At 39.4% G+C, this 22,821-nt stretch overlaps 1 protein-coding gene across 1 annotated transcript in view; it reads right to left on the reverse strand.

Moving 5' to 3' along the window:
• Positions 1–2,318: 2,318 nt before the first annotated feature.
• LOC126129951 (uncharacterized) overlaps positions 2,319–22,821 on the reverse strand; it is a 146,016-nt gene continuing 125,513 nt past the window's right edge. Inside the window, exons 8-10 of the mRNA XM_049915162.1 lie at positions 16,178–16,289; positions 2,434–2,682; positions 2,319–2,332 (exon numbers count right to left, since the gene is read on the reverse strand). Coding sequence (XP_049771119.1) covers positions 2,319–2,332; positions 2,434–2,682; positions 16,178–16,289 — 375 coding nt within the window. The remainder of the gene's footprint in view (positions 2,333–2,433; positions 2,683–16,177; positions 16,290–22,821) is intronic.

A 22,821-nucleotide genomic window follows, 5' to 3' on the forward strand; every position in this document is an offset into this window, starting at 1 on the left:
CCATAGATTGAGGCCAGGATAATTTCAGGAGTGGATAATATGTTATAAGGATAACTCCATCTGTGCAGTTCAGAAAAGCTCATGATGTGGGTTAGGAACCTTTATCACTCCCTGCCCCCCCCCCCCCCCCCCACCCAACTTCCCACCTCCCTGACCCCCAACCTCCTGACACTGCACCTGTCAGCAGTCTAGTACTTGCATCCTCTGTCAAACAGTGCTCTTCTCTCCCCCCACCCACACCCTGCTATCCCTCCTCCTTCCCCACCCCTCTATATTGCTGCTTCCATTCTACAGAACCAGTACATTAGAAATGTGGAATTGTAACAATGAACCATACCTTACACATGATTTTTGGTAATATGATTGTACACAAATTTCAGATTTGAAATTTGGAAAAAAAGAGAAAGAGTTTGACTTTTGACCAATAGCATGAGTGAACATTGAGCTGTAACTGCTCTTTGTGCATAGTGCAAAACTAAAAAAAAATTATATATCTTCTCCTTGGTTATGTATGATTTGTTAAGATAATGGTGTGCACTGCTATATGAAAATACACATGTAGACAAACAATCATGTAAATGTTAAAAATTAGTGCTGAGGATAATGAGAGGAGTTGTCAAATAGGAAATCTTACATAGGAGTGCATGGAAAGTCCCTATATCATAAAACTATAATACAGGATGAGCACAAAGTCTTGTCCTGATTATAAAAATTTTAACAGAATAACTGTTTGACACAATAAGTTACATTTGATGCCGTTACATAAGTTAGTGTTACTAGTTTTTTGAAGACCACTTACATTAGTAAACCTCAATGTGTGCTCGCTTGGTAGCTCGGAGAATGTCAAGGCAATATTCCAGTTCCCACCAGGTGTTTCGTAACATGTGTTCTGTCACAGTACCCACAGCAGCTTGTATCCTAGCCTTCAGTTCATCTATGTCAGCAACTGGTGTGATGAAGACTCTGTCCTTGATATAGACCAGAAAAAAAAGTCCAGGGGCATAATGTCTAGAGAGTGGGGTGGCCAGGGTCTTGGACCATTCCTTTCATTCCACTGATCCAGACATTACTCCCATCTCCAGATATTACGCCCCTTGACTTTTTTTTTTTCCGGGCCTATATCAAGGACAGTGTCTTCATCACACCAGTTGCTGACGTCGATTAACTGAAGGCTAGGATACAAGCTGCTGTGGGTACTGTGACAAAACACATGTTAAGAAATACTTGAGCTGAACTGGAATAACGCCTTGACATTCTCCAAGCTCCATGTAACGGCATCAAATGTAAATTATTATGTCAAATGGTTATTCTGTAATAAATTGTTATAATCAGAGCAAGACTTTGTGCTCACCCTATATATCAAACTAAAAAAAAGAGAGAGCCTTCGTTTCAAAAAAGTGCAAATGCCTAATGTTTTTGTAGTACTCAGTAGTACATAAAAATTACCTTTAGTTTAAAAGGATGCTACTGTGAATTTACAGAAGACAGTTTCTGCTGCTCTGTTTCTATTTTACAATGGATGTGGCCACATGTCCACAACAAAGTTGTTAAATGAGATGGGTAACAGAAAACTTTAATTGTGATTAATTGTGGTCAGGACATCTGTTACTAAATACATTTATGATAGAGGTTTCCTTTTTCTTGAGATTCAGTTATTTTATTGAACTGTAACAGATTGTGTACAGCTTTTTAATAAATAGTGTATTGTACCACTGTGTTACATAAGCCAAGAACAAATAAAAATGACAGTAAAAAACTCCAATTTTTTGAGACTAAAGCAATTAAAAAAACACATGCACATAACTTACACACTAATTGTATTCTTGGTCTCTCTTGTAAGATTTGCAACATTTTCATAGAAGTAGAACAACACATGATCACGTTGCAGAAGGCGTATCTTTAGCAGTATATTCTGGAAGTGAAAAAACAAGGGTCCAGAGCCCTGCAAATCTGCCAAAGAAAAATAACTGTATTAACAACTTGAGCATTTGTCTCAAATGATGAAAGGAAATATTACCTTAAAATAGCTCAATGTTGCAATTGTAAATTAGAAAAAATAAATATACATACTACTCTGTTGTCCAGTAGTTTCTATGACAAAAGAAAATGATAACCAATTGTGTAAAAATTATTTGATAATGGTATTTTTATCAGATGAAGAGAGCAGATAGAAGATTTGTGTCAACAGCACAAGACTTAATATTTTCTCAGTAAAATTTTAAGAATGGTTAGCCAAGACTACAGGAAAGACACCAGGAAGCATTACAAAACATTTCATGAAATATAGTTTTTAAAAATGTCAGCATTAGCTGTGACAGTTACACATCTAGTGCTAGAACAGTAGAATTTTATATTTGATTGCTAAAGTATCTACTCACAGATAAAAAGTAGCACACAGTTCCTCAATTAAATAACTAAATATAAATAACTTACCATACAGTCCTTTTCGTAAATGATTTACTAAACTCAAATCATTGCATGGCGATCCTCCAATCAGAAGATCAATAGGACCATCTGCCAAAATTTTGCTTATGCAGTCTTCAGTTATGTGTCTGACATCACCCAGATGTGTAATTTGGCCAGGGAAATTTTTGTCAGTTATCTTCTTGGCATGATGATTTATTTCACTTGCAAAATATTTTGTTACTGGGAGCAATAATTCCTCCTTTAGTACAAATAAACCTGTAAAGTCATGCTGTCATTCAACAGTTTTAATTTTCAAACTAGTATCAGAGGACAGAAGCTATTTATATTATTTTTCTGCATACATATTTAGAAAGAGTTATCACCCTTAAGTAAAATGCATCGTTTGTTGTCAGCTCTAGCAACCAAACACCTTATTTTCAGACCATAAAGTACTTCTTAAGAGCATTCTCTTTTCCTTTGGTACCATTTACAAATCACAAGTACAACACTTCATGCATGGCTTGTAATTAAAGGCTCTGAGGTGGAGCCACCATGAAATATATATTGAAATACATTTATCAATAACGTATTATAGAATTTGAATTGTAAGACACATTTCAAATATATCTCACATGTGTTTCCATAATGACAGTCAACATTTTTGGAACTTTGATTTCAATTAATATTTTTTGGAACTTGAAATGTCAATTAAGCTCTATGTAGTGGAGGTTTACAGGTGTGGCTTCTACACAGTACAGCTCTTATGGTCATCCCAAGGGCTCAGTTGCTTCAGCGTAACCATTCTGTGTCATGTCTGCATCATGCCTATGTCACAAGAAGAACTTGAGAGATGCCATATGAGCTTTTGTCGAAGCTGTATTTTGTGGATTTTGTATATGGGTTTTATTATAACTTATGTCCTACAAATAAATGCTGTTACAAAACACTATCTCTCAAAAATACATTGTTATTGGTAGAATTTATTGTAAGAAAATGACAAAAAACATCCTGTTGGTGGTTAAAGAACCTTTTTAATTTCACTGTTTTGATATAACCTGCATGTTATGAATGTGTGCCACTTCAAGGCAACGACACATTGAAGATGTATCAAAAACATGTTCTTGGTGGGATCTGTTGCAATTAAATTCAGTTGAATACCCCATAGGTGATTAGGGTATCACATAAAAAAAGACACATGAACTCACAAGATCATGATACTGTAGTGGATATCATCACAGACTAATGAATTATAGTACCACAGATTGTGGGTACGCATCTTTTTGTCTTCAAATATTATTGTATTTATTTTCTCATTTCCTAATATATCATGGGATTTTCTTATTAATTTAATAGAAATATGTTCTGTAATGTTAGGTGCTTTATATATGTATAAGAACTTTCTTTCTCCATTGCATGAAGTGCTGGAGAATATGGACCAACAAAGATTATTTTCTACACCACTGATTGATTTGATCATGATTCAGTATTTATTTATTCACTCACAAATAAATCAAAAATCTGTGATAAAATGGAAATATCATTACTTCATTGGGTGAACTCATATACACCACAGATTGAACACACACAAAATATTAAACATCTCTTTGGCATTTAGAACTGAAAAAAAAAAATCACCATTAAGCATGCAACATACTGGTTGCAAGCTTTATGTTGGTCCCTCTGAGATTGGTGGAAGCCAACTGACTTTGTGTCACTTCACAATGTTTACTCTTGTTGTCAACCTTAGGTGTGTGAGACTATTGTGCAGTGTATCTATAAGTAGCCATTGTGAATATAGATGTGTGGCGTTGTGCATGGTGACCATTAATATTATTTATAAAAATGAGCTAAGAGACTGTACCTGGTGCTAGTGCTTGCCATCAGATTTTGTGATACTTCTGTGATGCGTTAATCCATTACAAGTTCATTACTTTTATAAGCAATAAGTTGGCTACTCTAGATCCAGGAAGTGGGGCTTATCTCAATAGCCAATGTGCTATGAGTTGATCACTACATACACACACACATTAACCCTTGTTACATAGATCATGAATACAACATTTCATAATGATGTGGAATGTATCACTTTAACATAAGTTTTCTTTACACAAAATAATTAATTAATTAAATTCTTTAAATTTTTTTACTTTTTTTTGCAGATATTACTTCATATCTAAGAATTCATCTATTGAGTAGAAGGAATTGTCATTCAGAAATTCTTTTAATTTGCTTTTAAATGTTGGTTGGCTATCTGTCAGACTTTTAATACTATTTGGCAAATGACCAAAGATTTTTGTGGTGGCATAATTCACCCCTTTCTGTGCCAAAGTGAGATTTAATCCAGAATAGTGAATATCATCCTTTCTTCTAGTGTTGTAGCTATGCACTATGCTGTTATTTTTGAATTGGGAAGGGTTATTAATGACAAATTTCATAAGTGAATATATGTATTGCGAAGGTACTGTGAATATCTTGAGTTCCTTAAATAAATGTCTGCAAGGTGATTTTGGGTGGGCTCCAGCAATTATTCTGATTACACGCTTTTGTGCAATGAATACTTTCTCTCTTAATGTCAAATTGTCCCAAAATATGATGCCATATGAAAGCAGTGAATGAAAATAGGCATAGTAGGCTAATTTACTGATATGTTTGTCACCAAAATTTGCAATAACCCTAATAGCATAAGTAGCTGAACCTAACCATTAAAGCAGATCATTGATGTGTTTCTTCCAATTCAATTTCTCATCAATGCACACACCCAGAAATTTTGAATATTCTACCTTTGCAACAATATTCTACCTAAGCAATGGTGTCCCTGTGAGACACCATTCTTGATACCTCCCCAGTTAGAGGACTCTGTTGGTTTTTGTAGACTATCTGTGTTGTTAATTTCAACCTTCTGCATTCTTCCGGTTAAATATGAATTAAACTATTCGTGCACTGTCCCACTCATACCACAATACTTCAGCTTATCTAGAAGATTTCATGATTCACACAATCAAAAGCCTTTGAGTGATCACAAAATATACCAATGGGTGATGTTCGGTTATTCATTGCATTTAATATTTGAACAGTGAAAGCATATATAGCATTTTCTGATGAAAATCCTTTCTGAAAACTAAATTGACATTTTGTTAGTATTTACAAATATGTGATGCTGCTCTTGAATACATTACTTTTTCAAGAATTCTGGATAAAGCTCACAGAAGTGAGATTGGGCGGTAGTTGTTAGCATCAGATCTATCCCCTTTTTTATGTAATGGTTTAACAATAGCATATTTCAGTCTATCTGGAAAACTCCCTGTTTCAGTGAGCTACTACATATGTGGCTGAGAATCCTACTTATTTGTTGGGAACAAGCTTTAAGTACTCTGTTGGAAATGCCTTTAATTCCATGTGGGCTTTTACTTTTGAATGAATTTATTATTTTCCTAATTTCAGTAGGAGAGGTGGGTTGAATTTCAATTTTATCAAATTGCGTAGCTACTGCCTCTTGCATATACTGGCTTGCATTTTCTAATGAATAGTTGGAACCTATTTTCTCTACAACACTTTAAAAATGATTATTAAAAATGTTTTCTACTTCTGACTTCTTGTTAACAAACTTTTCATGGTGTTTGATAGAAATACAGTCTTCCTGTGCTCTTGGTTGCCCTGTTTCCCTTTTCACAATATTCCAGTTTGTTTTAATTTTATTATCAGATGTGCTAATCTCAGACATAATGCACATACTTCTGGACTTTGAATAACTTTTCTTAATACAGTGCAGTTGTTTTTATAATGTTTCATTGTTTCGGGATCATTACTCCTCATAGCTATAAGATACATTTCCCTTTTCTGTTTACAAGATATTTTTATCCCTTTAGTAATCCATGGCTTTTTACATGGTATCTTACAATGATACTTCACTGTTTTCTTAGGGTAACTGTTTTCAAATATACTCACAAAGGTATCATGAAATAGGTTAAATTTTAAATTAGCATCTTGTTCCCTGTACACCTCATTCCAGTCTAACTGTTGCAAGCTTTCCCTAAAATTTTGAAGTGTTAAATCATTAATGGAATGTACTATTTTGGAGGACTGTTTTGCATTACTGTATATATCATATACTGTAACTAGCTGTGCATCATGACCAGACAGACCATTCTTAACAGGAAAAGTTTTTATTTGTTGAATTTATCTTGGCCTATGAAAATGTTAGCTATCAGTGTGCTGCTTTCCTGTACCACCTGAGTAGGAAAATCAATAACTGATGTCAAATTCAAAGAACCAAGTAATACTTCAAGGTCAAGCTTTCTATCTGACCCTTTCAGAAAATCTACGTTGAAATCCCCATAAACAATAACTTGCTTTCCTTTGTCTACAGGTAGCACATTTGAAAATTTCCCAATGGGGAGCTATACATGGCTACAATTATAAAAGTGCCTTTATTTAGTTTAAACTCACATGCACATGCTTCTATGTATTGCTCTACACAAAATTTTTTAGTTTCCAAAATTTTCACACTATGACTGATTTTAACATATATGGCAACGCCTCCTCTCTCCATAATGTCTCTACTTACATGTGCTGAAAGCTTATATCCACCTACATTTACCATTTTCATACCTGTGACTATTTGATGTTCAGACAGACATAGTACATCTATTCCACCCTCAGTTTCTAAATCTTCTATACAAACAAGAAGCTAAACTACTTTGTTTTTTAATCGCCTGATATTCTGATGCAATATATTAACATTATTTTTACTGTGCTTTTATGTGAATCTTGTGACATACTAACATTATTTTTCGTTGTTATGTTACAAGAATCTTATGGTATTTTCACATCACTAGTACCTGCCTGTCTGAGCTTTTCATTAATCTTAATTTCAATCAATGTAGCATGATTGGATACTGATCTTAGTTAAAAAAGTACTCCCATGAGTTTCAGTGCCCCCCCCCTTAAAGATTTTCCTATCATCCCAGCCAGACTGCCCTTCCCTTTCCTATCAAGATGCAGGCCATGTCTTGAGAAGTCCCACCTACCAATACCATCAACAGGAACCAAACCTATACTTGAAAAAGTTGCTGCCCATAGCAGCTGATCTGGTCAGGGAGCAGTATCCGACCGAAACAGACCCAGCAACAGGCAAGTTACCGCATTTGTCATTTACGAGTTCCTAACCAGAAGATAGTTTTATTATATCATCTGTGTGCTTTAATAGTTGAGTTTATTGAGTTTCTGCGTGAATTTTAATATCTAATGGACACAGCTGTCGTGTTTTTTGTTTGTGTCAGAAAGTAAACCGATTTTGTGACATATTAAAAGTTCCATAACAGGGTCAAATTATTTAGTTTCACCTGAGTGCTTCGGTAGTTAGGTTTTTGAATATCTGCATATTACTAGACACAGTTCATGCGTTTTTGTCAGGGTCTACAGTAGAGTTGCACAGCACGTGCCGATAGTCCTTTTATCTGCATAGTTTAGTTTTCCACGGTCTTTATTACAGACAGGGACTGCGATTTTTGTGTGTGGATATGAGGTGAGTTGGTGACACTTCGCTCTTGGCTTCAGGCTATGGGCACCACTGTTGTGGGCCGGCCGTGGGGATCCAACGGATGTCCAGCACGTCAGAGTCCTCTGATCGGTCCTCACCAGTGGCCATCCCAGTTACTGCTCGCCCGGAGCATGACCCCTCACCTGTGGTTGAGTAGGAGGTCACCCCGGGGCAAAGCAGGCGGCGAAAGACTTCCCTGGTGGCCTCACTTAAGACCTCCCTGGTTTATCCGACAAACAGATTCCAGGTGCTGTTTGTGGCTGACACTGTCGCTGAGCCAGATACTGTCACCTGTCCTGTTTCAGAGGAAACCACTCAGCCCTCAAGATCTGGGCAGTTGCACAGGGTGGGATTATTGGTAGTTGGGAGCTCCAACGTTAGGTGCGTTATGGGGCCCCTTAGGGACTTGGCTGACAAGAAGGGTAAGAAATCCAATGTGCACTCTGTGTGCATACTGGGTGGAGTCATTCCAGATGTGGGAGGCTCCACCCGCATGTCATGGAGAGCACAGGGAGCAGCCAACTGCTTGTGGTGGTTCACGTTGGTACCAATGATGTGTGTCACTTTGGATCATAAGGGGTTATCTCTGGTTTTGAGTGGCTAACAGAAGTGGTAAAGGCTGCCAGTCTTGCTTGCAAGATGAAAGCAGAGCTGACAATTTGCAGCATAGTCGATAGGACCGATTGCGGACGTCTGGTACAGAGCCTAGTGGAGGGTCTGAATCAGAGGCTCAGACAGTTCTGTGACCGTGTAGGCTGCAGCGTGGACTTCAATGCGAAATGCCTATAACAAGTTCCACAACGAAACTTTGTCTCAAAACCTGGCAGAAAACCCAAAGAGATTCTGGTCGTATGTGAAGTATGTTAGCGGCAAGAAACAATCAATGCCTTCTCTGCATGATAGCAATGGAGATACTATCGAAGACAGTGCTGCCAAAGCAGAGTTACTAAACACAGCCTTCCAAGATGCCTTCACAAAAGAAGACGAAGTAAATATTCTAGAATTTGAATCAAGAACAGCTGCCAACATGAGTAACGTAGAAGTAAATATCCTCGGAGTAGTAAAGCAACTTAAATCACTTAATATAAGCAAGTCTTCTAGTCCAAACTGTACACCAATTAGGTTACTTTCTGAGTATGCTGATGCATTAGCTCCATACTTAACAATCATATACAACCGTTCGCTCAACGAAAGATCCATACCCAAAGACTGGAAAGTTTCACAGGTCACACCAAAATTCAAGAAAGGTAGTAGGAGTAATCCACTAAATTACAGGCCCATATCATTAATGTCGATATGCAGCAGGATTTTAGAATATATATTGTGTTCGAACATCATGAATTACCTTGAAGAAAATGGTCTATTGACACGTAGTCAACATGGGTTTAGAAAACATCGTTCTTGTGAAACACAACTAGCTCTTTATTCACATGAAGTGTTGAGCGCTATTGACAAGCGATTTCAGATTGATTCCATATTTCTGGATTTCTGGTAGGCTTTTGACACTGTACCACACACATGGCTCATAGTGAAATTGTGTGCATATGAATATCATCTCAGTTATGTGACTGGATCTGTGATTTCCTGTCAGAGAAGTCACAGTTCATAGTAACTGACGGAAAGTCATCAAGTGAAACAGAAGTGATTTCTGGCGTTCCCCAAGGTAGTGTTATAGGCCCTTTGCTGTTCCTTATCTATATAAACGATTTTGGAAGACAATCTGAGTAGCCGTCTTCAGTTGTTTGCAGATGACGCTGTCGTTTATTGACTAATAAAGTCATCAGAAGATCAAAACAAACTGCAAAAATATTTAGAAGAAATATCAGAATGGTGCAAAAGTGGAAGTTGACCTTAAATAATGAAAAGTGTGAGGTCATCCACATGTTTGCTAAAAGGAACTCGTTAAACTTCGGTTACACAATAAATCAGTCCAATCTAAAAGCCGTAAATTCAACTAAATACCTAGGTATTACAATTATGAATAGCTTAAATTGGAAGGAAAACATAGAAAATGTTGTGGGGAAGGCTAACCAAAGACGGCGTTTTATTGGCAGGACACTTAGAAAATGTAACAGACCTACTAAGAAGACTGCCTACATTACGCTTGTCCATCCTCTTTTAGACTACCACTGTGCAGTATGGAGTCCTTACCAGATAGGACTGATGGAGTACATCGAAAAAGTTCAAAGAAACGCAGCACGTTTTACATTATCGCAAAATATGGGAGAGTGTGTCGCAGAAATGATACAGGATTTGGGATGGACATCATTAAAAGAAAGGCGTTTTTCCTTGTGACGGAATCTTCTCATGAAATTCCAATCACCAATTTTCTCCTCCAAATCGGAAAATATTTTGTTGACACTGGCCTACATAGGGAGAAACAATCACCATGATAAAATAAGGGAAATCAGAGCTTGTACAGAAAGATATAGGTGTTTATTCTTTCCGCGAGGCTATACAAGATTGGAATAATAGAGAAATGTGAAGGTGGTTCAATCAACCATCTGCTAGGCACTTAATTGTGATTTGCAGAGTATCCATGTAGATTTAGATGTAGATATTGACCCCCCTGACAGAGCTGTTTAATTGGGGCGGTCATACCTCATGAAAGCAAGAACTAAGCCAACATTTGTATGGTTCGTTGCAGATACAGTTTCAGATCCCAGCGTCCTCTACATTGGAGTCAAATAAAAGTGTGCTACCATTACACTGAATTAAGTATCTCTCCAAAAGTGTCTTCTGGCACCATTTGTTGTGATAAGTTGATGTTATTTAGTAGCTGATTGTGAAGTGGAAAGAAGATACAAGATGTAAGCTTTTGGCTAGTGTGTGATATGCCCACTTCATCACCACCCTCCTGAAATCTTGCCTGTGGTGACAGATCAATGTGTAGCGTAACCCAAGATCTAGGTTAGTTCCGATCGATAAACATTGCAGCCTTCCCCAGTATGGAAACCACAAGCCATACCTGCTTTATACATTTAAATATTTATACAGTTCTCTTCACAAATTTAAATCTGCTTCAATGGAGTAAAAGCAGTGATGCTGTAAATATGACTTCAAAGATGTTCAAAAGATTTTTACCCTGGTAATTGCTTATATGTTTTCAAGAAATTTGTAATACTGTTTAGCTCCTCTGTGGGAAGTACCATTCTGGCACATGGCTGTGTTGATTTGATCGTATGATATCAGTAGCAATCCAATTTATAACAGATAACAAATCAGAAAAAATGAAGATGTAACTTAAACGAAACCTGTAAAGGGTTTCTTAACTATCATCAATGTTAGTAATATTCTAATGTTCATGATTTGTTTATTTTGCTGTTTTATTTTTGTTTGATTAAATGTTATAAAATGGATTGCTGTTGATATCATGTCAGTTCCTTGTACGTTTCAAATGTTTCATTCACTTGATGTACTGAGAATTGTGTGGGGGGTACAAGCAACACGACACTACTGCAGGTGGAAGATAAGTTAAAGAGATTCTTCGATGAATTTTGCACAGCATACATACCATACTTAAAGGTGTACAAAACTCTAGAATTTATTTAATTTATGAAAACACGAATGATCTGTTGTATCTTAAACTTCATGTTTAGAAAAAACACAAATTTTGTAGTTAATTACCTCAATTTTTACCACAGTTTTTAATAGATTTCAAAAATTCTAGAGTTTCATACACCTTTAAGTATAGTTTGTATGCTGTGCAAATTTTTCGAACCATCTCTCTTACTTATGAAGAAAAGTGCACCTATAGCAACAAATGCTGCCATTAGTAAGTGAAAAAAATGATGAAATTTCACATGTAAAAAAATTACTTCATTTTGTTTTCGATCTTCCACTGTGATGAGTGTGAATTCTGAATCCTTCCTGTTCATGCTGACAAAGTTTTATGAATTTATTTGTAAAAGTATAGACAGTGGAAATTAAAATGTCCTCTGTGGTGCTCCAAGTTGGCCCGTTTGACGTCCTACCCCCCCTTAACCAAATTTTTATGTTGTTTAGCAATTGCAACAACATCTAAGCTTTTCACACTATTTAAGGCCATAGAAGCATGGTCTTTTCTGAATGTACTTCTGATGAAAATGTGATTCTGGTAGCTGGCGTCTGAGATCTTTGTTAGTCCTGTTTTTTGAGTTCTTGGTGTGATATTTCAATAAAAACTTTCATCCACTAATGTATATTTCTTTAGAAGTCAAATACCAGTTTTCTTAGATTAGCTTCAAAAATTTTTTCAATAATGAAATACTTTAAAACACACACACACACAAATATTTGATTCCTAACTGAGAAGCCATACACAAACTTCCTTAAGATTTAGCTTACAAAATGCTTTCATACTGCCTTACACATTTCTGCCTTACAACATTCTCAAAGATTCTACCTGAGAAATAGATAGAACAGTAGTAGTAAAAATACATTGGTACAATTACATAAAATGTAGTTCACACAAATGGAAGAAGCAAGAATCAGTGAAAAACACTGACAGAGTTCATGAACCGCACATTGTAAAAAATGATGGGAGTTAGAATTCACCAAAATACCTATAACACACTCTTTGGTGAAATGAAATTTAATTTGTCAAACATGCATTTAAAGTATCTGATCTACATTACTTGATGCCATCTCAGTGCAAACTGTCTCACTGTACACATCAAAGTATTTGGTAAAGAAGCTGCTAGATGGTAGTACTATACAGCATTCATTCAATATTTTACCCCCTTGGCAGCTGAATTTTCAAAAATGCTGAAACACATTTTTTTTTGTAGTTCTAGCTTCAAAATTTTCTAAATACTGATATATTTTCTAAAAACCTTCAAACAGTTCCTTACTAATCAATGCTAGAGTATGAGATCAACACCCTCCCCAGATTTTAAGTTTCTACCCTTAACAGTTTTAGGCTGGATGATGATGAGTCAGTGAATCAGTAAGGGCTTATTCCATCCCACTTAGGGATTGAATGTCCAAAAAAATGAAAGATGTAATTTTTTATATCTGACAGGGAAAATTCAAACTGTCATAGATTTAGCTTTAAAAATGTTTTCATAATGAAAAATCTTCATAAAAAATTTCCCCTATTTCACCCCCTACAGACCAGTCTCCATTGTTCCAATATTATCAAAGATATTTTAGGCACTCATACACACACAAATAAGCAGCTTCTTTGAAAAACACAATATCCTATGTAGCAATCAGTTTGGTTTGCACAAAGGGGAAAACACAACAGGGGCCTTCTTGGAAATCATTGACCAAACCTTAGCAGCTTTTGAAAACAATAATATGGTATCACTGGTATTATGTGACCTAAGCAAAGCTTTTGATTGCATTCCTATTGACCTACTACTGGGGAAACTAGAGTTTTATAGGGAGAGAGGGAGCACTTTAGCTGTGATAAATTCTTATTTAAGTAACTGAAAACAATTCATTTCAGTCAGAAATGCAAATTCTTGCATAATGAAAATCAGCACAGTTGTACCACAAGGGTCTATCCATGGACCCTTCTTCTTCATTGTAGCTATTAATGATTTACCTAAAAACATAGCCCACCCTGGCATGTGTTATGCTGACCATACAACACTACTTGCCACACATCAGAACGTTTCAGATCTGAATAAACTAACAAAAGAAACACTTGATAAGGCCCTGGACTGGTTTGCAGCCAATAAGCTCTTGTATAATCCTGATAAAGCCAAACAACTTTTAATGGGAACATCAAATGAAGTAGGCAATAAGTCAGTAAAACTCTTAGGTATTCACATTGACTCTAAACTCTATTGGGAAGAACATGTCAATCATGTATGTGAAAAATATCTCAGGTGGCATACCTTATCTTGAAACTAAGGGAGTTAGTGAGCTTAGTACCTTAGGGTGACATACTTTGGGCTATTACAGTCACATATTTCATATGGTCTGATTATATGGGGGCACTCCCCTCACATCAGGAACATCTTGAAATTACAAAAAAAGTCATAACGCATAATATGTAAAAGAGGTCATAGGGAACACTGCCGTCCTCTTTTTTCCAGACTCAGAATATTCACAATTATAAATTTATACAACTATGTGTCTGTGCTCTATACTAAAAATAATATTTCAGAATTTATTGCCAGAGGGGAAATACATGAACACCAGACCAGGGCTAAGTGTAATTTAGACATACCGTGCCACAGATTAGCAAGAACAGGAAATTCCCACAAAGTTAACCCACTCAAAATATTCAATAAACTGCCAATTCATGTTCAGTCTATGGAAATAATTTTTTAAAAAAATTAAGTGGTACAGCTGGCTGTTAGATCATCCATTCTATGACATTAAAGAATTCTTTGAGATGCCTGAGGAGGACATTAGCATTTAAAAGTTGTCTGTAATTAAACATATTATTGTGTGCTGTGGTTAATCATGTGTAATTACATAGTGTATACAATAAACAATGCAATAGTATGTTATATTAGATTATAGTATAGCTTATTGCATTAACTTTTAGAAGCTATCCTGGTGCAATTTGGTACACTGTCATGCTTGAAATGCAATCTATAATGTACTGACACTTGTTTATTTTATTATTCTGTATGTAGTAGTACATCCAGTATGACAAAGCCAATATCACTGTAAAATGATCTATGGTGAATAAAATTCTTGATTCTTGAGTCCTATGGGTATAATTTCTTAAAAGACTGGAACGTGTAACTTTTTTCCTTTTTTTTCCTAATTTCTGAGTTGTCAAACAGCAGTTTTCACATATGTAACATTAAAAATACTTTAGTAGTTCTTTAATAATGATTTTATTATGACAAGAATAGATTGCTACCCAATGTATAGTGGAGATGCTGAATTACAGATAGGCATGACAAAAAGACTGTAAAAGAAGTAAGCTTTCAGCCAAAACACCTTCTTCCAAGTTTAGACAACATACACACACATTCTCATACAAATGCAATTCACACACACACACATATATATATATATATATATATATATATATATATATATATATATATATATTTAAAAAGAAAGATGATGAGACTTACCAAACAAAAGCGCTGGCAGGTCGATAGACACACAAACAAACACAAACATACACACAAAATCTAGCTTTCGCAACCAACGGTTGCCTCGTCAGGAAAGAGGGAAGGAGAAGGAAAGACAAAAGGATATGGGTTTTAAGGGAGAGGGTAAGGAGTCATTCCAATCCCGGGAGCGGAAAGACTTACCTTAGGGGGAAAAAAGGACAGGTATACACTCGCACACACACACATATCCATCCATACATACAAGACACAAGCAGACATTTGTAAAGGCCTTTACAAATGTCTGCTTGTGTCTTGTATGTATGGATGGATATGTGTGTGTGTGCGAGTGTATACCTGTCCTTTTTTCCCCCTAAGGTAAGTCTTTCCGCTCCCGGGATTGGAATGACTCCTTACCCTCTCCCTTAAAACCCATATCCTTTTGTCTTTCCTTCTCCTTCCCTCTTTCCTGACGAGGCAACCGTTGGTTGCGAAAGCTAGATTTTGTGTGTATGTTTGTGTTTGTTTGTGTGTCTATCGACCTGCCAGCGCTTTTGTTTGGTAAGTCTCATCATCTTTCTTTTTAAATATATTTTTCCCACGTGGAATGTTTCCCTCTATTATATATATATATATATATATAAAGACAACTCTCACACACACACACACTCATACAAACACAATTCACACACACATGACCACTGCTGTCTAGTTCAGAAGAAGACCTTTTGGCCAAAAGCTCACTTGTTTGACACACTTTTTGTTGCGTCTAATTGCAACTCAACATCTCCACTATATGATAAGTAGCAATCTATCCTTTTCATAGTACTGCCATTATTCCAGCCTGGATTCTTCACTGTTTAATAATGATTTATTTAAAAAAACTTTCGCCCCATAGGAGTCAAATTTCCAAAAATGCTCAAACACTTATTTCTTTATTTCTGACAAATAAACCAAATACCAATTTTCATAGTTCTAGCTTCAAAATTACCTTAGTAGCAACATGTTCCCAAAAAATTTTTCATCCTCTATTCAAAAAATTTCTTTTTAAATGATGCCTACAGTATAAAATCAACACCTTCTCCAGATTTCGAGTTTTTTCCTTAGCTGTTTGGTATGGGTGATAATGAGTTGGTCAGTCAGCATATTTATAGATTTATAGATGTGTAGCAATCAACCTGATAAGTGAGCTAGTGAATGATATCTGATGGTAATGCTTACATACCTGTGCCAATGCCATCAAAGAGTGACAGAACTCTAATCTGTTTCTTGCAGCATATTGTCTGAGTTGGTATACACAATGTGTCTATCACAGATGGAGAAAACATATGCAAAACCTGTAAATTTGAAATGACGATGAGTCCTAAAGCAAATTTTACTATTGGAAATATATCACTTTAGACCAACTCTGTAATGCCTTTAATATTACAGTTCATTTGCATAAAAAAGGATCTCAAATCAAAGTAGGCTTTGATGCCTGCAAAGTACACTCCAGATTATTTCACAAACAATTGCAATCAACTTCAAGTAGAAAATGTTTTCAAATCAAGGCAAATTCAATAACCATCCTCATTTCACAACCTATTGCCACTACAAAATAATGGATTTCATTTTTCACAAAAAAAGGTTGAGAAGAACTAAATAATAAAGAAGCTGTTGTTAACACACGAAATGGTAAATCAGTATACACAAGCACTACTCCCACACTGCTGAAGCCCAACAGAATTTTTTCAGTCTGTAAGTTAAAGTTATAGAAAGTATCAGCACTGTAAACAATGAATACATATAACTGTTTGCACAAGAATTCTTAGAGATGATTTGCAATAAATGAGAAGTTTAAAGTTATTTCATAGGTGTAAATTAAGACTTTTTGAAGTAACAGTGAGTATAGGTAGTCAACAGCAGCCAATGATAATTCAACAAAAATGCTCTTGTGACGTAGACAAGTACGAACAGCATACCTCCACCATCAAGTAGTTTTGCATCTACTGTGCCGGCTTTGTTTACGCCTTCGTTTGTTCTGCTTCACCATGTATCCTGCTGTACAGCGTGTGCATATCAAAGCTCCTGCACCTACAATGGGACCTTTCGTCACTTCACCACCACCTGGATTCTACAACACATTTCCTGCAGTTTCATCACCTCGACACTTTTGCCACTCGACAGTGCAACATGTGACTGCAGACTCGGGATTTTCATCTCCAGCAAATGTGCGTCAACACATGCATTTCAAAAATGATAATGAGGATAGTAAACTTCCTCCTTTTCATCATGCTGATGTGGATTCTGCATTTCGTGCACAAACTATGTATCAGACGCCAGACGCCCAGACGACTGTTACAACAGTGCCGAGTGCAACCTCGCCTTTGTTAGGATAGACCATGTGTACCGATCGTGCTCCCTCATCACCTGAGTGCTATACTGTTTCATTGGTTTACAAAGTGGACAATGCCCAGTGTATATAATGAACATTTCCAGGCCAGTTTCTGCCCCAGTGACCGTTCAGATCCTCAGCACACTTTAAGGGCCCTCACCTGATGTGAACAACATGCCACGTAGTGATACTAACTGTGGTTTCTGCCCCTTTGAACATGATCCAGTTCGTCATATTGACAGCCCAGTGGGAACATATTACTGTGCTCCGTGCATGTCTGTGCTTCCAACCCCCCCCCCCCCCCCCCCTTAATACCCCGTGCCCTCACAAGTAAACTTACAGGGTGCACAGGATGTTTCTGCTGCAGCTGTTCACCCACTCACTTTTCTCATAGCACCGACCATGCCTTCCACATTGGACTTACACGCCGCAAACATTGCTTGGACAGTTCTACAGCATCGTTTCTAAGTGCTTTGGTGCCCATTCTCATATGCTCTCACAGACTGCATGCTTGCACCCAATGCAGTGCCATCTGTGTCGACAAGCCGGTCCAGAATCCATGTCATAGAAGTGATACGAGGGGATACAGAACTAGCTGCACCTTTGTTGCCACCACCAGGCTGCTTACTGACCTTGTCCCCAATATCCGAGGACAACCCAGCAATGTGGTTTGCACTTTTAGAGAACTTGATCTAACTGTACCGCATCACCGACAACAAATCAAAATTCCTTTGCCTCATGATTCAACTGTACGATCACACAGACCTGATCTGCAACCTACTTCTGATGCCGCCACTCATCAAGCATTTCTTGTGTTCCCCACAAGAGGTAATTCTGTGAATACTGTAAGAGGAACATCTTGGTGACTGCACACCAGCCCAGCTTTGATACTGGCTATGCCTCCTGCTCAGTGAGCAGATGATGCTGGTTGAAACCCTGCGGTCGGTCTGGTTATCAAAACTGCCTACAGATCCCCAGGTTCATCTCCTCCCCCATGCCCTGGGATCCACCAGTTTGCGTCTCCAGATAGCTGACGAGATCTATTCGATTACACACCAGCACCACCAGCAGGAGCTTACACAACAGGTTGGGATCCTGCACTGGTAGCTCTCCCAGCTGCAGGCAGGAGCACGTCACACTCTGCCCCCCAGACTGCTGCACCCTCTAGCACCCAGCATGTCCACTCTCTGCCCATTGAGCTGCTGCATATCGTGCCTGCGCCAACCACCCTGGTGTATGGACCCAACCACATAGAGGATGATTGGCTGCCTCCTCTCCCAATGTACCCTCAGTGTTGGTACCACAATGTTTTTGGCGGCAACGCAAAAAAGTGCCGCCACCCCTGTGCAAGCATGTAAAAAGCCAATCATCCAATAAGCACCAACCCATGCTACATTCTGTCAATGCCTCCATCCCTCCTTTATATCAAAGACTATTCTCTGAGTTGCAACTTCCTCATCAACACTGGCGCTGATGTCTCAATCGTTCCTGAACTGATGCTTCGCATGCCCCCTCCGATGCACATGCTCTCTCCTGCAAGTCATGAACTGATCTACTTTCCAGACCTCCAGCCATGTCGAGCATCAACTCCACCTCTCTTAACTGTCTCTCCCTCTCCTGGATCTTCCACCATGGCAGACATCGCAGAACCGATCCTGGGAATTGAATTCTTAGCACACCAACACCAACACCTGTCTCCAAACATCATTTGAGGTTCTCTGTTTCACCATACCTTTAACTCTCACATTCTTTGTGGCCGTGCTTTGCCACCTGCTCCAAGTGTAAATGCCATTAACTGTTTAGTGGATCAGTGTGCGGCACTTGCAAGCAGGAATTATGAAACCGTGAATCACATCCTGGCAAAAAGTGCCAAGACGCGCCCCCTCTGCTGTGGGAATGCTGTTGTGAAATGTCGCATTGCACGCACTTAGGACAAGCTTGTCGTGATCGCTGCCCAATCTTTTCACACTGCTGAGCAGTGCTGACAAAGAAGCTTTCATCCACTGCACCTGACTGCTCCACTGACAACAGCACACAGGTTAGCAACACCACACCCATCTTGTGTGACTCCAGTCTCAACTACACCATGTTAAACCCGCCTCCCCTGTCCCCATCAAGTGTGTTCCACTCAATGTCTGTCTCACCTGTTTTGTATACTGTCACCCACACGCCTCATGACAATCTAGCTATCCAGGCTCTGATCATGGCCCCCACCACCACATAAGCACCCGCCCAGTGGGTTACAAACATTCCCCCCCCCCCCCCCCCCCTCTCATGCCTACTTGTACAGCTTGCTCCATAGCTCCACCAGCAGTGCCACCACCATTGAGTGTGCCTCTCTAGTATGCGACAGACAATAGACAGTCTCTACGTGCACCACTTACACCTACCTCACAAACTGCCATCCAAGCCAGTATAAACATAACAAAAATGTGACTTCTTCACTGCCATTCCTCTCTTGAGCAGACAACTATGCTCCTTCAAAAGCCATGACCACAAATAAATCAACCGACACCACGCCCTGCCGACAAGCAGTCATCGAACATTTGGTTTCCACTGCCATGAATGGAACTGTTCATCACATCATCACATTCGAGGGCCCACCTATCTGTCACAAGACTCACTGCCTTAATCCACTCAAGTTACACTCAGATCACCAGCAAATAAAGGAACTTCTTGAGGTGGGAATTTTACAGTCCTCCGATAGTAACTGGTCATCATCCATACACCTCAACCCTAAACAGGACAGCTCCTTTCATATGTGTGGTGATTACAGATGCTTGAATGCTAGAAAGGTGATGGAAAATTATCCTATACCAAACATTTCCAACTTCACTCACTGTCTTGGGGGTGCTACAATGTTCAGCGAACTGGATTACAAATGTGCTTATCACCAAATCCCAGTCGCACCCGAAGGCAATCTGTAAATGCCGAATGTCACCCCCATCATGTTGTATGAGTACCATTTCATGCCATTCGGGTTAAAAAATGCCGACCAGATGTGGCAACACTTTACTGACTCTCTCATGCTCTAGCCCAACTTCTGTTTCATATATCTTGATGATACACTGATCTTCAGCAAATCCGCACAAGATCACGAACGTCACATCACGATAGTAAAGGACACTAAATCATCAAATGGAGTTGTGATCAACACCGACAAACTGTAACTGTGCCAACAAACTGTCCAATTCTTGAGGTACACAGTCTCGGATGCCGGTATAACCCCCCCCCCCCCCCCTCCCTGAATCTTATCCATGCCACTACCTACCACATACAAAGAGCTCCATCAGTTCCTGGGAATGATAAACAACTACTGTCATCATTTGCCTTCCAGGCCCTGAAAGTCTCACAAGAGCCAAGAGCCATCACCCTTGCTCATCCAATCTCGGATGCTGAACTCTTCATCACCACGAATGGCAGTGACTCTGCAGTAGGCGGAGTCCTACAACAATGCAACAACAACACGGTTACGCTATTTCAGTTGTTTTCGAAGAAACTTTCACGTGCCCAACAAAAATACTCAGCCTTCGTCCCTGAACTTTTAAGCAGTTTATGAAGCAGTGAAACACTTCTGCCCCGATGTCAAGGGCTGACCTTTCCACATCCTGATGAACCATAAACCAGTAGCAGATGCCATACAAAAACCCCTCTCGACAATCCCCCTCCCTGCCGCTTTCGGCATTTTGTTTTCATCTTTCAGTTCTCTATTGACGTCCGCCATATCAAAGGTGCTGACATCATTGCAGATTTCCTTTCTCACATTAACACGCTCTCAACAGTTGTTGACCTTTCTGACCTTGCATCCCTACAGAACCAGGATGAGGATACACAGCAACTTTTCAACAGCACCTCCACTTCGCTGTCTTTCACCAAAGTAATATTTACCGGCATCCGTGAGGAAGACTGGTGTGACTCCTCCACCAGCACCCAGCACCCTCCAACCCCTCATCTCCAACCCCCCCCCCCCCCCACCACCACCACCACCCCCCGCCATTCGGTGTTTGACACACTACAGTCTCTAGCACACCCCAGAATTAAGTCATCGACACACCTAGTGTCCAAATGAGTTGTGTGACGACAAACGTAGCATGATTGTCAGAGCTGGGCCTGGAACTGCATCACCTGCCAGTGCAACAAAGCCACCAGGCACACTGTTCCACCTCTCTGCAAATTCGACATTCCATCTGACCGCTTTTGCCATGTACACCTGGACCTCATTGTCCCACTTCCTTCCTCAGAGGGCTTCCGTTATATTCTTTATTGCATCAATCATTTATCTCGGTAGGTAGAGGGTATACCTCTAACCAATCTTAGCTACGGCTTTTCTTTCTTCCTGGATTTCCTGCTTCAGCTGACCCCTACCATCACCACTGACCAGAGCTGTCAGTTTGAATCGGCACTCTTCACCCAACTCTGCCAGCTGTGTGGCATTAACAAATGTCGCATGACTGCCTACCTCCTCCAAGCAAATGGACTGGTAGAACGGTGGCACCGCACTTTCAAGGCAGTCTATGAACCAAGGCCCTCCCATGGGTCCTCCTTGGCCTACAGTCATTGTACAAACCAGATATTGAGGGCACCATGAGTGAGTTGTTCTATGGTGAAAACCCTGTCCTCCCTGGGGAGCTGTTACAACCTACCTCCCCCAACTATCCCACTCTCCTTCCTGAATTCATAAGCTGGGTCTGAATGAATTTTGCAAACATTTCCCTCACCCCCCATCTAGTCATACAACCTCCGTCCCATTCCTACATGCCCTCCGATCTCCTTTCATGCAAGTTTATTTTTCTCCATGACAACACTGTTTGGGCCCCACTTGCCCAACCATATTCAGGCCCATACGAGGTCATAGACTGCACTGCTAACACAATGGACATCTGGGTTAAGGTTTGCCACTCATTGCCTCTCCACCATGTGAAACTGGCACACCTCGACCCAGCATCCTTCACACCTGATGACTTAGCCTCCCAGCACTGAGTACTCATGCTCAAGCTATGGCCCCTCAGAGCTGCCACCACAGCCCTCATCCGAACATGTGTCTGTGTCACCATCAACATCGTTCCTTGGGTTTTCACCCTCTCTCTCTCTAACTCTCTCTCTCTCTCTACCTCCTCCCCCCTACCCAATCTAGGGGTTCTGCAAACCAACATCCCACCTGAATGTGTGGAGGACACCACCATCCTCATAAACGACAACCACATCTTCATCCTGCTGTAAGACAACTACTAGGCTGGGGACCCGGTTTGTCAGTTGATTGCCAGCTCCTGCTTGCTCTCACATGTGGTCGACCACATGCTCCTCCGAGCTATGGTAATCCCCATAGGGAGGGTTACATATTGAATGCTGCCAGTTGATCACGTGGGGGACACAGTCCCTCCCCACACTGCTCCATCCTCATGCACGGGCTGACGCCTCGATTGCCCACACCACCAACAGGAGTTCCATGTTGACCTCCCAGCATGGTCCCTGCCACAAAAACCTGTGGATATAGA

Source organism: Schistocerca cancellata, chromosome 1 (assembly GCF_023864275.1).
Source record: "Schistocerca cancellata isolate TAMUIC-IGC-003103 chromosome 1, iqSchCanc2.1, whole genome shotgun sequence".
Classification (NCBI taxonomy): Eukaryota; Metazoa; Arthropoda; class Insecta; order Orthoptera; family Acrididae; genus Schistocerca; species Schistocerca cancellata.